This window comes from Dipodomys spectabilis, unplaced genomic scaffold, assembly GCF_019054845.1.
Source record: "Dipodomys spectabilis isolate Male_0828 unplaced genomic scaffold, ASM1905484v1 ptg000158l, whole genome shotgun sequence".
NCBI classification, from domain to species: Eukaryota; Metazoa; Chordata; class Mammalia; order Rodentia; family Heteromyidae; genus Dipodomys; species Dipodomys spectabilis.
The window spans coordinates 2,750,436-2,768,848 of record NW_024870835.1 but is presented as its reverse complement, the minus strand read 5'-3'; the positions used below and the strand labels follow the sequence as shown (position 1 = coordinate 2,768,848).

The following is an 18,413-nucleotide window of genomic DNA, read 5'->3' as shown; positions in this document are numbered from 1 at the left end:
CTGAAGGCAGCATGCAATCTGGTTTAGAGAACATCAGTTTCAAATTTTTCTTTCTGTGTATTTGATCCCTCCCATGGCATTACACCTGCTATGTAAACACTGGTCTTTGAGCACACTCTCTCTGCAGTGTAGGAAGAAGCCAACTGACACCAAGATATGGACAAAAATCACGATGGGTAAATGACTACCATCTTCTTCCTTTTATAAGGCTCACAAATACTGCAGGTTTCCAGGTGAATATTAAACACATAAAACAAGCTTCTTTAACAAAACTTTAATTTAAAAAGTAAGACATAAATTGCATTATAAAACCATAATGTAAAGGTATACAAAATAGCATATGTAAGTATTAAATAATTTAAATCTGGTATATAATTAAATACATAAATAGAGGGATAGATATATGAAAGGGAAGAGAGTTTAGAGAGTTGAACACAAATGAACCAACACTTCTGAAAACATCTAACGAATTCACAGAAATCATGTCAAATGATAGCAGAAATGACAGCTTCAGAGAATGGCAGAGTCCGCTGAAGGGAGCTACTGTGTTCCATCAGTGAGGGCCATTTCCATGTAGGAGCAGAGCTCATTCCTCACTCTTTATCCTTTCTAGCAGGTTTGCAGATGAGGAAAAGTATCTCATGATTTCTGCCCTGACAACCTCCCAGGCACAAGGGCTGAACTTCCTCTCCTGCAGGTAGAGAGAGATCCTGTGGAAGTGTTTCCTCACAGCCAGTGTGGAGTCCTCAAGCACCATGGCAGGCTCCTGCTCTCCCACCTCCTGGCTCAGACAGGCTCTCAGCTCCTGCAGCTGCTCATGGAGGCCAGCACACAGTTTGTCCACAAGGCTCTTCTCCCAAGGGGCAGGCCAGGTCTTTGTGCTGAAGAGGCTGTAGATCTGCCTGGTCATCTCATGGAGGACAGCGATGGCTTGAGCCTTCTGGACCTGCTCTCCATCCAGTGCCTCCTGGGGGAATCCAAAGTCCTTTCTGTCCTTCAGACAGGAGAAAAGGGAGACTCTTCTCATCTGTCCCAGGAGGAGCAAGGCTCTTCTGTTGCCCAGCCTGTGGGTGGGAGGCAGCTCACAGCCCAGAGAGCAGGTTGCCCTGCAGCTGAGCACCACCAGGGTCACCAGGAAGGCCAAGGGCAAGGGCATTGTGGATGGGCAGATGCTGCTGGACTGGCTGAGGTGCTGATGGGAGCCTCTGCCTCTGGGGAGTGTGAAGACCTTGCTGTGCCCCCTTGGCTTAAGTAGGGATGCTCGAGGTTCCATTTTCTGAATGCCTTCCTCCTTTCTACTTCTCTTTTTGTTTTCATGTATGCTTTCATACTTCAGTTTAGAGTGGCATTTCCCAACCATTCTTTCCTCTCTTGGTTTTCCTTTTGGTGCCCTGACAGAGTTTAAGTTGTGTGTGTGTGTGTGTGTGTGTGTGTGTGTGTGTGTGAGTGTGTGTGTGTGTGTATGTGTGTGTGTGTTTTAAATAGAATCCCTGACTAAAATTCAGCAGTCACTCCATCTCAAATTATGAATCCAGGTACAGTGGTAATCTTCTCTTATCACACCTATAAAAGGAAACCTAAAATAAGTTGACAATCCAGTGCCCAGACATACAGGTGAAGCAACCATCATGAGCCTTTGTCAAGATGGTATTGGAGGCACAGCTAAGACGTAAAGCAACAGCTAGCACACACTACAAGACACAGTACTGGTGTTAACCATGAGGTAAAGTGCATTGATATTGTCAATAAAATACTTTTACATGTATGTTAGTGGAATTGAATTTGGTAATTTTGTTTTTTCTTGTAAATTACATATAATGTATTTATTTTTATTGTAATATATCTACTTCTAGAAGTACTAATGAATCAAAGTATATATTCAATTTATAAATGCATAAAATAAATGATGCCCCAAAACGTTTAGTATTTTCAAAACTACTAAATCTGTATGAAAGATAAGACATTATTAAATTGCTTTGTGACACATGAGGAAATAATTATTCCTTCAGTATCTGGTAGATATTTATCTTAGTTCACATTTTTCCTACTTAGAATGTGATATAGAGTGTGTTGAAAAATCTCAGTAGAATTAAATAATAAAATACAACAAACTTGTGCTTATGCTTCACTCCAATAGGCCAAATCCAGTCAGAAGCTCTGGAGTCCACTTCATAAGAATGCCATTAGAAGTCAATGGAGGCCCCATATATAGGGGAATTCTCATCAAGCTGTACTGGAGAAAATGACCTGCAGCTACAATCTTCTGTTGCTGTAGGATTGTAGTGGGGATCCTGCACACATTATCTGTGTCCTCCATGAATTCAGTGATATGGCTTATCATTGCACACACTAGGAAAACCAAGAAAGGTAAGTAAATTCTAAGGAATAAGATTTTATAGGAGTTGACTTTGGATGGTGCCAAACTTGCAATATTTAAAGTATGCTCACATACATCTCAAGAATACCTTTCCTCTTATTGGGGGAAATTCATACTGAAAAATCACCATCATCATAACAGTGGAAACATAACATCAAGCCCAACGAGATACATTTGAGAAGATTGTATACATAGAGATATATTTAATTCTCCATGATTCCAAAATTCATAGTTGAAGATTGTATGTAATATTTTTTAAAGTACAATCATTTGGTGATAGGGATACAGTTTTATGTTTATATTTTGAGTTTCCAGAATGTGAAGCAGAGAAAGAACACTCAAAGTATTCAAAACTCACTGTACATTTTAGTTTTCATGATGCTGCAGCACCTACAGGAAGCTCCCTGATCATATGCTCCACTGTTCATGATAGTAATAGACCTTATATAGTTCAAGACTTCTCCTCATACTCTTGGCATCGTCCCTGAGAATAAATTGTGGAATTCAGTCAGAATCAATCACAACTATTTTTATATATTTTGTTTTGTAAAATCATTGGCTAAATTTTCTTTTAAAATATCTTGAGCAGGTAAGAACCTGAGACTCTTATCTCCAATTAAACACCAAAACAGCCAGCAGTAGAGCAGTGGCTGACGTGCTAGAGCACTAGCCTTGACTGGAAAAACACAGGGATAGTGCCCAGCCTCTTAATTCAAGTCATGGGCTTGCTCAGAAACACACACACACACACACACACACACACACACACACACACACACACACACAGAGAGAACATGAGAACATAATGTGAAGAGTGATCCTATTGAAAGAACCTATTTTCTTTGTCCACAAATCACCCAATTGGCTTTCCTTTTCCACACATTCACATCTTGGAGTCAATAAATTCAGACCAATTGAAAATGGATGGACATAAAGTTTCCTGTACATTGTGGCCTGTGAATGTATCCTCATCTGAACCACAGTAATGTTTAACTATGCAATATAGAGGACAGTGCTCAAAGACCACAGACATATTTGGGGTGATGTATTAAAGATGGCAAAGCCCAGAGTAGACAGTTCTAGGGTCCTTCAAATAGTGCTGGCCTCCACTGAGGTCAGCGAACCGACAAGTGTCTGCTGAGGAAATCCAGCACTGAACATTTATTTATTTATTCATTCTATTTCATCTTCTTTTTTTTTATTGTGAAAATACTGTACAGAGGGGTTACAATTACATGGGCAAGATATTGAGTATATTTCTTATCAAGCATTGTTGCCTCTTCCTTTGTTTCCTCTTCCCATCCCTTCCCATCCCCCCCTCACTCCCCCACCCAATCCTCCCCACTCCACACCCCCCACCAGAGTTGTAAAGTTTGTTTTCGACATAACAACTTGTACATCTCATTGGTGCAATGGGTCCACCTGTATCCCTATTTAAATGATTTGTTTTTTCCCTTCCCCTCCACAAATTATACCAACATCAAATACAGTGCAAGCAAGGGTTATACTGTGGGGGAGGGACATACAAAGCAACAAAGAAATAATCTTATAAATGTGTTAGAAACAATTGCATGAAAGAAAAAAATCATTTGAGTACATATCTTACGGTTCATTTCCCTAACATCACCTACGGATTGGGAGAAGATCTTCACTAGCCATACAACGGACAAGGGTCTCATATCTAAAATATACTTGGAACTCAAAAAATTAAATATCCCAGCAACAAATCCTCAAAGAAACAACTGCTCAATAAATAAGTGGGCTAAAGACTTAAAGAGGAACTTCTCTGAAGAGGAAAGAAGGATGGCCAATAGACACATGAAGAAATGCTTAGCACTGAACATTTATATGAATGAGGGATACTTAAGCATTATGATGTCATGACTGATTAATTTTTGTTATAGGAAGTCATACCAATGCCAATAAAAAAGTCTTTAATACATAATGTCTTCAAGAACTTTCCCATAAAACTTCACTTCACACCTTGGAACCTGCAATCAGCTTTCAAGAATTTAAACATAAATGTAATCATAAATGATATCATTATTTAAGAAAATACATGTCAGTGCTGCAGTCTCACAATGGTAATCCTATCTACTCAGGAGGCTGAGATCTTGGGATGGAGGTTCAAAGTCAGCCTGGGCAGTGAGACTCTTATCTGCAATTAACCACCAGAAAACCAAAAGTAGAGCTGTGGTTTAAAGTGGTAGAGTGATAGCCTTGAGCACAAAAGCTCAAAGACAGCACCCAGGCCCAGAGTGCAAGCCCATGATTGACAAATAAAGGAAAGAAAAGAAAATAGAGCTTTTATTCTCTAACCATTTTAGTAAATTCACAATGAATAGTGTACACCGGATTAGAGACATTCTGAGTTTGACTTCAGGTCATTTTCAGATAGTAAAATTTCTGAGTACAAGTTCCTTTTTGGCTTCAGGGAAAACATGAACTGTGAATGTTGACTATGCATGTTGATCATGAATGCTGGAAAGGGATCCTTGGACTTTCCTTCTGATAACTCCACAGCACTGGAACTATTTCAAGTCATACCCTTCCCTACTGCAGTGCTTTCTAATTTTTAATTTTAAGTTTGTGCCTTCTAATGTGCTGGTGGTCTAATGATCTAAATTTATCTACCTATTATGTTACTGTGTTCTGTTCCATGGTGAGGTAATTTCCATAGGGAAAAACAAAGAAATACTCTGGGGTAGCATTGTTCATTGTTTAAATTGCCATTTCCTCTGACTTAGTTTTCTTTTACAGTTTCTTATAAAGCAAAAATGATAGCTATTTGTAGGCTAAAACAAAAATTACAATCCCAATGTTCATGAAAGTGAAAGAAAGAAAGAAAGTGATCACTGAAGCAAAATTGACAAAGGACAAGCAAGCCGGGCTGCCTTTGACAGTCCTTCCAGGTCTCAGCAGGTGGAGATCTGCAGCATTAGAGAGCAGCCCTGTTCAGGCAGAAAGTTGGAATAATGCGCAAATAGGAAAAGCAAGTGGAGATATGGAAGCAGAACTCAAGTAGGAGAGTGCATGCCTAGGAATGATAGGTTCTGACAAATAAAAGCCTGGTATTCAAGAATTACTTTAAAGTCAATGGCCACAAACGGCAAAGCAGTCACAGAAAAACCAACATTGCAAAGATTTTGGTAGAGTGAGGGTCAATGATGAATTTCAAAAAGAAATGGAAATAGCTGTTTCTAACACATGCAAGGAGGAGATACATTTAGGTTACTGAACTGTCTCATTTTTGCAAGAGCAGATACATGACTTTCTTCTCTTTCATGGTTTTGGAATCAGCCATGAGGAGAAAGAAATGCTCAAGCAATCTAACTCTAAGGAAGGATGGTGGAAGTTATCTCATGTGAGGCTCCACCTAGTCAATAATCTCAGCATACAAGGGACAGTGTGGCTTCAGTCAGAGAAAGGAGAAGAGGGAATCTGATTATCTCAAAACTTCCTCTCTTAATCTGAATAACAAACTATGAGTATCAATTATGTTTTTGAAAACAATACTACAAATCTAAGAATTATGAATCAATCCCTGTTCTACACATCTTTGAAAATATTTACTTGCTTCCAAATAGCACTGTTTTTGTTATGCCTATCTATACCACTTTGGAAAAAAACCTAATTATAGAGGGGTGGATGAACTGTTCCAAACACACCCATGATCTCAGATCACCACCTGAGGAAGAGTTAAGGTAATGGCTCTACCGGTAAGGTCTATCACTGAAAGTGAAGAACAGAAATAGACATAGGAATGAACATCCAAAGAGATCCACAACTTGAAGTCACAAAGTGCTGAGATGACAAAGGTGCCACCTCCAATACCAAAGTGCTATTGTGCATTGTTTTGTAAAGCAACAGAGCATAATGAACCTTTAAGTTCTAAGGAAATGTGAACAGACTCAAGTGTTTTTAGTGCCAGGAGCCAGTCATTAACAAAGTACCACGGGTTCCTCTGGTAGTTCATCCAGATGTTTCTTGAGAATTCTATGTACTTATGCAAGCCTCCATTTCTTCACTGAATGTAAATAGGTCACAATTTTGAAAGAAGGACAAAGTCTCAGCATTTCTATAGTCATTCTGCTTTCTTGGACTACTACTTTTGGAGATCAGCTCAGGAGGAGTAAATACAGACTCCTCACAATTTCAGACCAAGACAAAAACGAGTGCCCCATATAATAAAGAAATATGGTAACAGGCCTCCCCTATTGTGACTATTACTCTCATGGAAATATTCTGCTAAGCACCTTAAAATGCATTGTTTCCTTAACTATTGACAACTCTCTGAACATTTTGAACCTATTTACTCAGAAAACTGGTACTTGCAGAGCATGAATGGGTTCACCATACCAGCCTTGAGTCAAAGCAGAATGGACTGTCCATGTCAAATTCTTTATTCTCAGTAATGGGTAATATTGTAAATTTTGTATTATGGAATTTTTTTAACAGAGATATATCTTTAATTACACTGAAACTGTACACAAGGAGAGAATTAAAAACATACAACAAATTCTTCAGCAACACTTTAATTAAAAATAAATTTATTGCATATATAAGCTTTAATGTAAAGTAACACATGATAATATATAAAACATTTTAAATCTTGAAAACAACTAAATAATTAAATATGTTAATGGAGGGATAGATATATCTGTATGAGAAGAGAGTCTAGAGACTTGAACACAATTTTGCCATTTGTTCTTAAAACACGGAACAAATTCACTGAAGTCAAGTAAATGATAGCAGAAATGATATCTTTAGAAAACCGCAGATGCTGCTGAGGTGGTGATGGGTCATCGCTGGCTCCAGATGCGCTCCCTTGGCTTAGTGGGGATGCTTGACTCTCCATTTTCTGAATGTCTTCCTTTCTCCTTCTCTTTTTTTTTCATTTAGGGTTTCATTCTTCTGATTAGAGTGACATTTCCCAAACATTTTGTTTCCACATTGCCTTCTTTCTCCACCTTCCAGATTAGCTCAGACTCTTGTTACTTAGTTGACCTCTGGATTAATTTCTAGGATATATCTCTATAGTAACATATTTGTATATACTACCTATATTGCAGCTTTATACATAAAAATTGTAAATGCTGGGTTACAATGACAATAGGTTTAAGCTGAAAGTTTACTTCAAAAGCCACTGACATGTAAGTTTACTTTATGAAGGTTCTTTTCCTGTCTTTTACTAGAATTCATATATTTAAAAATTGTGACTTTTTATACTTATATTTTGTTTACAGTGACTTTTAGAGTAATATGTACTTATTTTTAGGACTTTATATATACAATGTAAACAATAAAAATATATTGTAATCAAAATTCTATTAAAATGCATAAATATTTTTCAAAATTATGATGGACTGTTTTACCATTTAACTGTGCATATTTTCCATCACTGGCTCCAATTCTTCCTATTTAACTTGAGACCAATATTTCTACTCCCAAGGAGATTGAAGATGTACTGAAGTTGCTTTTCCTATTTTTGTACTGAAAAATATCTCTTTTCTTGCCCCTTCAGCATCTCCTGTTATTTGGTATATAAAGACAAGAGGCCAGGAGTTTGGAACTAGGAATACAAGCCTGGTCTCCTCCCAACATTGAAGGACACAACCTGAATTTTACAACATGGTTTAGGAATCCACATGCTCTTGGCCACTTTTTGTCAATATGTAATTGTGGTCGCACTTTAAGTGTCTCTTCAAACAGTCAATGATCCCTCGAATTTTGATAAATAACAATATCCTCAAGTTTGAATTATTGGTGGGGAAATTTAAATGCTGTTTCTGGAGCAAGAAAATTGATTTTATTTCTCCTTAAAATGACTTTAGTACTAATAATATAAAATTGAAGAACATTCTCATGCAAACAACTTTCTTTTTGTTTGCATATGAATTAAATTGATTTTTTTCACAGAATTTTTTCTTGGTAGCATTACAGAATAAATTCAGGTCACTTTAATAGGTATGGAAATGATCTTTGCGGCACACAATTGGCCCTTCAACACTCTACCAAATGATCCACCACACCATATTCTTTCCAAGTGAGAAGAATAGTGTCAAGTGCCATAGGAGCACTAGTATGTATAAGGGGAAGATGTCAAGCCAATAGCATTCCAGTCTCCACATATTACTTGGAGGAGAGAACAACCAGCAAGTCAGCTGATGAGGAATCTTACATTGAGCACTTCCATCCAGGAATGATGAGTTTGTTCTATTACCCATTATTGATAGATTTTTGTTATTGTTCCTTCTTACTAAGATAATATCACCTTAAAGGAAAGCTGCCTTCTGTTGAGGAGTCTTTCATAGAAAAAATATATATGAAATTAGGAAATGGTTGATACCAAACTACAATTTAAAGAAATAAATACAAGTTCTATTATCCAGAACTCTTTATCTAAGAATTCATATTCTCTCGTGAACCATTTTAGTAATTTCATAACGCGTAATTTACAGCATACTTTAACAAACTCGTGGGTTTTTTTCAAATATTTTTCAAGTAGTGAAAATACGTGAGTTGAGGTTCTATTTGGGCTTAGGATAAAATGAATTTGCTCCAGAACCGTGCATATAGCTTTGTTCTCTAGTTGCTGACTTCTGTGTGAAAATCGCTGATGTGGGAAAGGGACTTTCTCACTTCCTCTCTGACAATCTCCCAAGCACAAGAGCTGTATCGCTCTTTCTGCAGGTAACAAAACCGACTCCTGAAATACTTGAGCAGAGCGAGTCTTGGGGGAGTACAAAACACAGGTTCTTCCCTTGACTTGACCAGTGGTTCCAGACTCTCAGCAAGCCTGGAGAGTAGTTCCTTCAGGACCTGCTTGTCCCAGGCAGCACGGGCTTCCTGAGTCTTGAAGAGGTTGAAGATGTGCTGGAGCATCAGCTGGTTCACACAGGTGGCTTCTGTCTTCTGGATTGTAAGCCTGAATTCAGGTCTGTTGTCATCCAGGCATTTGTGAGAGGGGGTCATTTGCAGCTGTACTAGCAGGTGAAGGATTTCCTTGAGTTGGTGGCCAGGGCTCCAGGGGACGGGGCTGCCTGGTGAGCAGGCAGCACTGGAGCAGAGCATCAGGGCTGTCAGGAGGAGGTGGGGCTGGACCATTGCGGGTGGGGTGGTTCACTATCCGGCCTGTAGGGGGCTCGGGCACAGCGATGTGATGGATGGACACAAGGGGGCGCGCCGGGGCTGTGGGCGTGCGCGGGGCAGCGTGGCGGTGGGCGGGTCTGGAGGGTTGGTGCTGAGCTGATCTTTAATAGTGCAGGGAGTGGAAGCCTCCATCCAGCTGCGCCAGCGCTGCGTGCGCAGAAGGGAGTGCGGGCGCTCGCCGGCATCGGCAGCTGCCCGGGCTTCCCCGCGGCTGGGGCTTGGGTGTGCCCGGAATGTTACTCGGAGTTGCCTGTGTGGTGTTTTGGGGGTGTGTTTGTGGTTGTGGTCTCCGGATCGCGGGGTCACAGGTGGCGGTGCGGGCGGTGGGCTCCGCTGGCGCCTGCGCAGGGCGCACAGCAGCGAGGAGGAGGGCGGGGAGCACTCCCGTGTGGATGGCGGGGATCGCCGCTTGGCTGCGCTCAAGCCCCCGCGCGGCCGCTAGCTCGCCGCGGGCGATCGCAGGCCCCGTCCGTGGCGCAGCCTCCGCGCGGGCTGAGCACCGAGCTGACTTGGGCGCGCCCGCGACGGACGTGCGCTGAGTGGGCGCACAGGTGGAAGGTACCGGTTCCCCTCTTAGTCACACAGTGCTGTGCAGAGTTACTGCCTCGGAGCACCGAGTAAGGAGGCTCCGGAGCTGACTCCCTGCCGTGGCTTCCACGTGCATTTGCACTCTCACGCGCGTGGGTTTAGGGTTGTGGTGCAAGTGACGATGCTCATGGCACCAGCAATGTTACTAGGACGGTTCTGTAGGGTTTGGGCCTAGGTCACCGCACCGGAAATGACCTGTGCTGCACTGTGTTATAAAGGGTCTGCTGCAGGTAAACCGTGTGGTAAATAAGGGCCTAAGTAGCTGATGGAAACCATCACACGAGGAAGCAGCGCAGTACTGATAGGAACGAGGTAGCTGATGAAGCAGCGCATCATTTTCTTCTCCTGGTTATCTTTGATTACTTCAATTCAGTTCTATCCAGACTGCATCTAATTCGTTCCTATTCTACCTAAGAAATTAAAAATAACGGGGTGGCTTTCTGAGGTTGAAGATACTGTTTACTGAAGTCTGATAAGCTAGTACTATTGGTAATATGTCACATTTAAAGTAAACATACTAAACCTATTCTCATGATCTTGCAATACACCATTTGCATGAAATCTCTCTAATGGGATATTTTAGAAACGAAAACTAAAGCCAGGCAGCAGTGACTCATGCCTGGAATTCTACTAGGGGGGCTGAGATCTGAGCATCATAGTGCAAAGTGAGCCCAGGCAGGAAAGTCTGTGAGATTCTATCCACCAAAAAGCTACAAGTGAACCGCGTGTGGGTCAAGGGCTAGCGCGCTAGCCTTGAGTCAAAAAGCTCAGAGACAGCACCCAGGCCCAGAGCTGAATCCTCAAAACTGGATTTTAAAAAAGGAAAACTTGTGCATAGAAATAACTCCTGCACGTTCCCAGCTCATTCCTTCTTTTACCTTTTCCTCCTTTCAGTCACCAACTTCTCCTCCACCAGCTCTCCACCTCTCTTCAGCTTCCTCTCATCTCTCAGACAGGAAGTCACGCTGTGAGAACCGGAGTGTGGTGCTGCAAAACCTTTGCTGCTGTGAAACACTGCTTCCAGGGTCTTCCATCTTTTTCCTCTCCTGTCCTTTTCTTAGGCTTGAATTCTAGGCCTATGTACTCTACCTGAGCTTTGTTTCTTCAAGGCAGCATTGCACCACTGAAGCCTCAGGGCCCCTTTAGACTTTTCCTAAGTAGCTTATTGGAGATCAGATGCTCATAATCTCTGCTGCCTGGCTGGATTTGAACTATGATCCACTGATTTCAGCCTCTTGGGTAGCTAGGATGACAGGTGTGAGGCAAGAGCTCCCAGCAGAATCTTCAAATTTTGTGCATTTTTAATCTCCCATATTTTATGGAAATAGAAGGATTGTTTTCTCCTTTTCTCCTTCCTCCCTTCCTCTTCGGTTTCTTTTCCTTCCTCCCTCCCTCCTCCCTTCTTTCCTTCCTTCCTTCCTTCTTCCCTTCCATTCTTCCTTCCTTCCTTCCTTTCTCATTTTCTCATTCGTTCTTTCTCTTACTTTTTATTTGTGTTTTTCTCTGTTTTTTCTTTTTCTTTCCTCTTTTGTCATTGTTGTTCTGTCTTTCTTTCATACTCCCTCCCTCCCCTTTCCTTCCTTCTTTTCTTTCTGTAAATAGTGGCGATTAGATGTAGGTCCTTGGAAATGTTAAGCAAGGACTTTCCTACCAGAGCTAGATTCCATTAGATTTTTTAAAATTGTTATTCGGGTTTCTTTTGGTATTTTGTTTTGTTTTGTTTTAGAGAAGAGTCTCCTTTCTAGCTGGTATCAAACCCAGAATTCTTTGGCCTCTTCCTTACATTCTGTCATTTTGTGGTTAGAACTACTATTTATCAGTTTTTTCATCTTCACATATTTCATAGTCCAAGATTTCTCTGAAGCTCAGCATAACTGAAGGAAAAGAAAGTCTAAGGCAAATGTGTGGACAATAAGTGACAACTGGGATGTGATATTCTTTGGGTAAAAAAGTATTATTTGCGTCTGGGTATACCTTACATCTGTAATCCCAGGTATTTGAGGGCCTGTGATGGAGAGAATCACATTTTAAAGCTAATCTGTGTAAAGAGGTAAGGAAAGTTACATTAGCCAGCATGAAGATATCTACATGAGAGGGTATTGATGGAAGATAGTGGTCTATAGTCAGCCCAAGACAAACTTCAGTTCCAGGAGTCAGAATCATCAGCACCATGGGTCTATAGCCGGGATCCTACTCACACTTTGTGTGTCTTCCATGAGTTATGTGACATGGCTTCTTACCGGATGCACAAGGAAATGTCAGAAACTTAAGTAAATTCCACAGAATGATATTTAATGAGAGTTAACACTTGCAGCAATATTTAACATATGTTAAATCTAAAGATTAACTTTCCTCTTATTTACTGAAAGATCATCATCATCCTAATAGTGATAACAGAATTTCCATACAGACAAGATATATTTGAGGAGATTACAGATGTAGAGATACTTTAAAACCTCCATGATTCTAAAATCTATAGTTGGAAATTTCATGGAATTATTTGTAGAAAACTTTGGGCAAGGGACTTTGTTTTATTTCTAGTGTCCAGATGTGAAGTTCAGAAAAAAATCTACAAACTATCCTCGCCATACATTTTAGATTCCATGATCCTCTGGGACCTATAGATCTACCTGATCATATTCTCCCTGTTAGATTTGAACTTGAGACCCCTGAATGACTCTCAGAGACCACAAGCAATGAAAACAGCAAAAGGGTCATTTATTTGCAAGCTCGAGTCTGGACTTAACAATAGTCACTGATGCAGTGGGTCAGAGTTGTGAAGCCTGACCCCTTGTCCAGCAGGGTTTTTACTGAGTATGTAGCATGGGGAAGGATGTCTCCAGCCTATTGGTTAGGGGCATGATCATTTCCAATAAGGGCAGGGACTTTCTAGCTTAGCGGTTAAAGGATAGGTTAAATCATACATCATTGGTTGGAGAAGTGGGGCTAACCACAGGAATGGTGTCTTGTCCTAAATATTTTCTCGACAGAGTTGGGGGGAGAGGCTGCCCAAATACCTGGACTGGTCAGGGCAGACTGGTCCCTTAATTCTTATTGTAATCTTGCCTTGGTATAGGATCTACCACTTACTTTCCAGTAACAGATGACACATGTTTTAGTTTTGTCTGAAATTACTGCTAAACTTATATTTGGTCTCTCACTCCCCAACCCCATCGTACTTATTCACCATAAGTACTTCAAGACCTTCTCTTCATACTCTCGGCATCTACTCTGACATTAAGATAAAAACTCAGTGAAAACCAACAGAATTCTTTTCATAAATATTGTGCTGTAAAATAGTGGATAATTTTTGTCTAAAACTAACATTAAAACAGGAAGTCCATGGGACTCTAAATATCAATTAAACACTAAAAAAAGCCAGATGTGGAACTGTAGCTCAATGGGTAGAGCAGTATCATTGAGCAAAAAAGCTGAGTGAGTGATAGTGCCCAGTCTCTGATCTCCAGTAGTGAGACCTGCACACACACACACACACACACACACACACACGCACGCACGCACGCACACACGCGCACACACACACACACACACACACACACACAGTGTTAGAATGAAATGTGAAATTGAATAGTGGTGCATTAAAAGAACTTTCTCCCCTGTCTACTAATCACCCAATTGAAGTTCCTTTTCCATATCTTCACATCTTGGTGTCATGTGAGAATCATTCTAGACCAATTAAAAATGGATGGAAATACACTTTCTTATCATGTGTGCCCTTATCTAAGTCTCCATAATTTTAAACTATGGAATATAAAAGAATGTGTTCAAAGCCCATAGATATGTGTGAGGTGATGTCTTAAAGATGGCAAAACTCATAGTAGACAGTTCTAGGGTCCTTCAAATACTGCTGGCCTCCACTGAAGTGTGCCAACCAATGAGTCATCTGATCAGGAAATCCAGCAGTGAACATTTGTATGAATGAGAGATACATCTGTAGGTGATGTCATGACTAGTAGAGGTTTTTAAAAAATTTGTTATAGTAAGTCTCATCAAGTTCAGTGAAAAAATTTTGATAAGTAATGTTTTCAAGAATCTTTCTTATAAATGCTAAATTTCACACCTTAGAACCTGAAATCAGCTTACAAGAATTTTTTTTGGGGGGGTTCGGTTGTGGGGCCTGAACTCTGGGCCTGGGCGCTGTCCCTCAGCTCTTCAGCTCAAGGCTAGTGCTCTACCACTTGAGCCACAGCACCACCTCCGGCTTTTTTCTTTTTTCTTATGTGGTGCTGAGGAATTGAACCCAGGGCCTCAGGCATGCAAGGCAAGCACTCTACCACTGAGCCACCTTCCCAGCCCCAGCTTACAAGAATTTAAGCAAATAAATAAATTCATAAGTTATAGAATTATATAAGAAAATAGACCTTTCATTCTCTAAATATTTCAGTAAATTCATAATGAATAATGTATACCATATTAGAAACATTCTGCATATGATTTTGGGTCATTTTTCAGAAGTATAACCTGAGTACAAGTTCCCTTTTTGGTTTAGGAAAAGATGAACTTTCTTAGAGAGAGCCATACACATAAGCTTCTTCTCTACTTGCTGACTTCGGTTTGCAGGCCATTAATGCTGGAAAGGGATCCTTGGAATTCACTACTGGTAACTCTGCAACACTGGAACTATTTCAACAAGAAAGATAATTTACTACTGCAATGTTTTCTAATTTTAAATTTTAGTTTTGTACCTTCTAATGTGATGGCGGTTTAATGGCCCATATTTGTCCACCTGTCACATCACTGCATTCTGTTTCATGGTGAAGTCATTTCCATAGAGAAAAACAAAGAGAGATTCTGCGGGAGAATTGGTTTTTTTTTTATTAAATTAAATTTCCATTACACCTGACTTATTATTTCTCTTGTACAGTTTCCATAGTTCTTGTGGGCTAAAACAAAACTTATAATTTGAATTGTTATGAAAGTGAAACAAAGTGAACTCTGAAGCAAAAATGGCAAACCTCAACCAAACAGGGTGGCCTTGACACTCTTCTCAGGTCCAGCATGTGGAGATCTGGAGGATTAGACATCAAACCTGTCCAGGCAGAAAGTTGAAATATTACATCCTAAAATAACTAAAGCAAATGGAGATGGGGAAGCAGGGCTCAAGTGGGAGAGTGCATGCCTAGCAAGTGCAGGTCCTGACAACAAAACCCTGGTATTCAAACCCAATTTGTACGTAAATAATCACAAATGGCAAAGTGTTCATGGCAAAATTCAACATAGCAAAGATGTGAAAACACCGAAGTTCAATGCTGACTATCACAAAGGAATGGAAATAGCTCTTTGTAATATATGCAAGGAAGAGCTACTTCAAGTTTAGTGAATTGCCTCAGTTACATACATAAGGTCGTGAGTACATTTCCTGTCAGACTTTTTACCCTCTCCCTCATTTTTCTCCCACTTTCTCCCTAACTTATCCCTGCCCCCTCCCCAGCCAGGTGTGACAGTTCATTTCCAACATAGTGTCTGTGAGTATCGCTGTCTCACTGGTTTCCTTTGTTCTTTGTCTCACCATTTTGTTGTTCCCCTTCTCTTCCCTAATTCAGATAAACCTATATGCAATACCCAGGGTAACAAAATCAAATACAGTGACAACAAGGGATAAACCATAGGGGAAAAATACACAAAAGAAAAAAGAAACCATATAGTGCATTAAAAACAACATCATCAAAGAAAAGCCTCTTGTTTCCATGTCCTGGAGTTCATTTCACTTAGCATCATCTTCTATGGTCATATGTAGATAGCTATTGGCTATTGTGCTCACCTGCTAGGACTATCCTAGACATATACTAACTATTTACAAATGAGGGAAAACATGGAATCTGGCAATCAGAGCCCCAATGGCACCATTGCCACCCACTTTCCCAGAGCAGTGGGCAGGTTCAGTCCACACCTTCCCTGCACCTGCTGGTTCCTCTCCCAAGCAAGCTGATTTTCTTAAATTCACTTTCCTTCACATCTCCTTTGGTGTTCTTTTAATGTGAGGCTCTCCCATCTCTGTTTCCCTTGGGCTCTATGGCCTCTTGTTTTAACATTTGAATAGTAAATTTATGTTTCATTTGCGCTCTGCATACAATTTTCATACTCCCCTTGGAATATCTCAGTGTTCCATGTTAACTTTGACCAGCTCTGATCCTTGTACATTGCAAACTCATGTATGAAACTAAATGTGTCCAGATGGGCCACATATCTGTGGAGATTGCAGTCAATTCATACATTTCTGCCTCTCTGAAAGTCCTTCATGCTGAAGGCTGTGACCACTTTCCTGTGGCCATTTCATTAGATTTCTCATCATAGCATGTTAAGAAAGGTTATAGCTTTTAGATTTCCTTCACTAAAAGAAGCAAAGATACAAAAGAACATAAGTGTAGCCTGAAGGCAGCATGCAATCTGGTTTAGAGAACATCATTTTCAAATTTTTCTTTCTGTGTATTTGATCCCTCCCATGGCATTACACCTGCTATGTAAACACTGGTCTTTGAGCACACTCTCTCTGCAGTGTAGGAAGATGCCAACTGACACCAAGATATGGACAAAAATCACGATGAGTAAATGACTTCCATCTTTTTCCTTTTTTTTTTCGGGTCCGGTCGTGGGGCCTGAACTCTGGGCCTGGGCGCTGTCCCTCGGCTCTTCAGCTCAAGGCTAGCGCACTATCACTTGAGCCATAACGCCACTTCCGGCTTTTTTCTTCTTGCTTATGTGGTGCTGGGGAATCGAACCCAGGGCCTCAGGCATGCAAGGCAAGCACTCTACCACTGAGTCACCTTCCCAGCCCCCCCATCTTTTTCCTTTTATAAGGCTCACAAGTACTGCAGGTTTCCAGGTGAAAATTAAACACATAAAATAAGCTTTTTTAGCAAAACTTTAATTTAAAAAGTAAGACATAACATATATTATAAAACCACAGTGTAAAGGTATACAAAATAATATATATGAATATAAAATAATTTAAATCTGGCACATTAAATATTAAATAAATACATAAATAGAGGGATAGATATATGCAAAGGAGGAGAGTGTAGAGAGTTGAACACAAATGAACTAACACTTCTGAAAACGTCTAAGAACTTCACTGAAGTCATGTCAAATGATAGCAGAAATGACAGCTTCAGAGAATGGCAGAGTCCGCTGAAGGGAGCTACTGTGTTCCATCAGTGAGGGCCATTTCCATGTAGGAGCAGAGCTCATTCCTTACTCTTTATCCTTTCTAGCAGGTTTGCAGATGAGGAAAAGTATCTCATGGTTTCTGCCCTGACAACTTCCCAGGCACAAGGGCTGAACTTCCTCTCCTGCAGGTAGAGAGAGATCCTGTGGAAGTGTTTCCTCACAGCCAGTGTGGAGTCCTCAAGCACCATGGCAGGCTCCTGCTCTCCCACCTCCTGGCTCAGACAGGCTCTCAGCTCCTGCAGCTGCTCATGGAGGCCAGCGCACAGTTTGTCCACAAGGGTCTTGTCCCAAGGGGCAGGCCAGGTCTTTGTGCTGAAGAGGCTGTAGATCTGCCTGGTCATCTCATGGAGGACAGCGATGGCTTGAGCCTTCTGGACCTGCTCTCCATCCAATGCCTCCTGGGGGAATCCAAAGTCCTTTCTGTCCTTCAGGCAGGAGAAAAGGGAGACTCTCCTCATCTGTCCCAGGAGGAGCAAGGCTCTTCTGTTGCCCAGGCTGTGGGTGGGAGGCAGCTCACAGCCCAGAGAGCAGGTTGCCCTGCAGCTGAGCACCATCAGGGTCACCAGGAAGGCCAAGGGCAAGGGCATTGTGGATGGGCGGATGCTGCTGGACTGGCTGAGGTGCTGATGGGAGCCTCTGCCTCTGGGGAGTGTGAAGACCTTGATGTGCTCCCTTGGCTTAAGTAGGGATGCTCGAGGTTCCATTTTCTGAATGCCTTTCTCCCCAGTTTCTACTTCTCTTTTTGTTTTCATTTATGCGGTCATACCTCAGTTTAGAGCATCATTTCACAACCATATTCTTTCCTCTCTTGGTTTTCCTTTTGGTGCCCTGACAGACTTTTAGTTGTGTTTTTTAAGTAAAATCCCTGACTAAAATTCAACAGTCATATGTGTTAAGATATTACTATACTATATACCATTGAATAGTACTTTAAAAATCGTGCAATTTTTGTTTCTCATTGAATGCACCTTAGGTTAAACTATAAAATATTGTAAGGTTAAATGGAAAATTTATCTGAGTGCCAGTCACTCATACTTGACTATGAGACTAGGGGGCTCATAGTTTGAGGCCATCTCAAAGAGATAAGAAAAGCTCATGACACCCCATC

The 18,413-nt window shown here is 40.9% G+C and overlaps 3 protein-coding genes across 3 annotated transcripts; all 3 read right to left on the bottom strand.

Moving 5' to 3' along the window:
• Positions 1-586: 586 nt before the first annotated feature.
• LOC122118949 (interferon alpha-3-like) lies at positions 587-1,156 on the bottom strand. The gene has a single exon (XM_042692921.1). It carries the CDS (start codon positions 1,154-1,156, stop codon positions 587-589), a length of 570 nt encoding a protein of 189 aa, XP_042548855.1.
• Positions 1,157-8,965: 7,809 nt separating this feature from the next.
• On the bottom strand, positions 8,966-9,484 carry LOC122118960 (interferon alpha-2-like). Its single transcript, XM_042692932.1, has one exon. It carries the CDS (start codon positions 9,482-9,484, stop codon positions 8,966-8,968), a length of 519 nt encoding a protein of 172 aa, XP_042548866.1.
• A 7,838-nt stretch (positions 9,485-17,322) lies between these two features.
• Positions 17,323-17,892, bottom strand: LOC122118940 (interferon alpha-3-like). Its single transcript, XM_042692900.1, has one exon. It carries the CDS (start codon positions 17,890-17,892, stop codon positions 17,323-17,325), a length of 570 nt encoding a protein of 189 aa, XP_042548834.1.
• Positions 17,893-18,413: the final 521 nt, after the last annotated feature.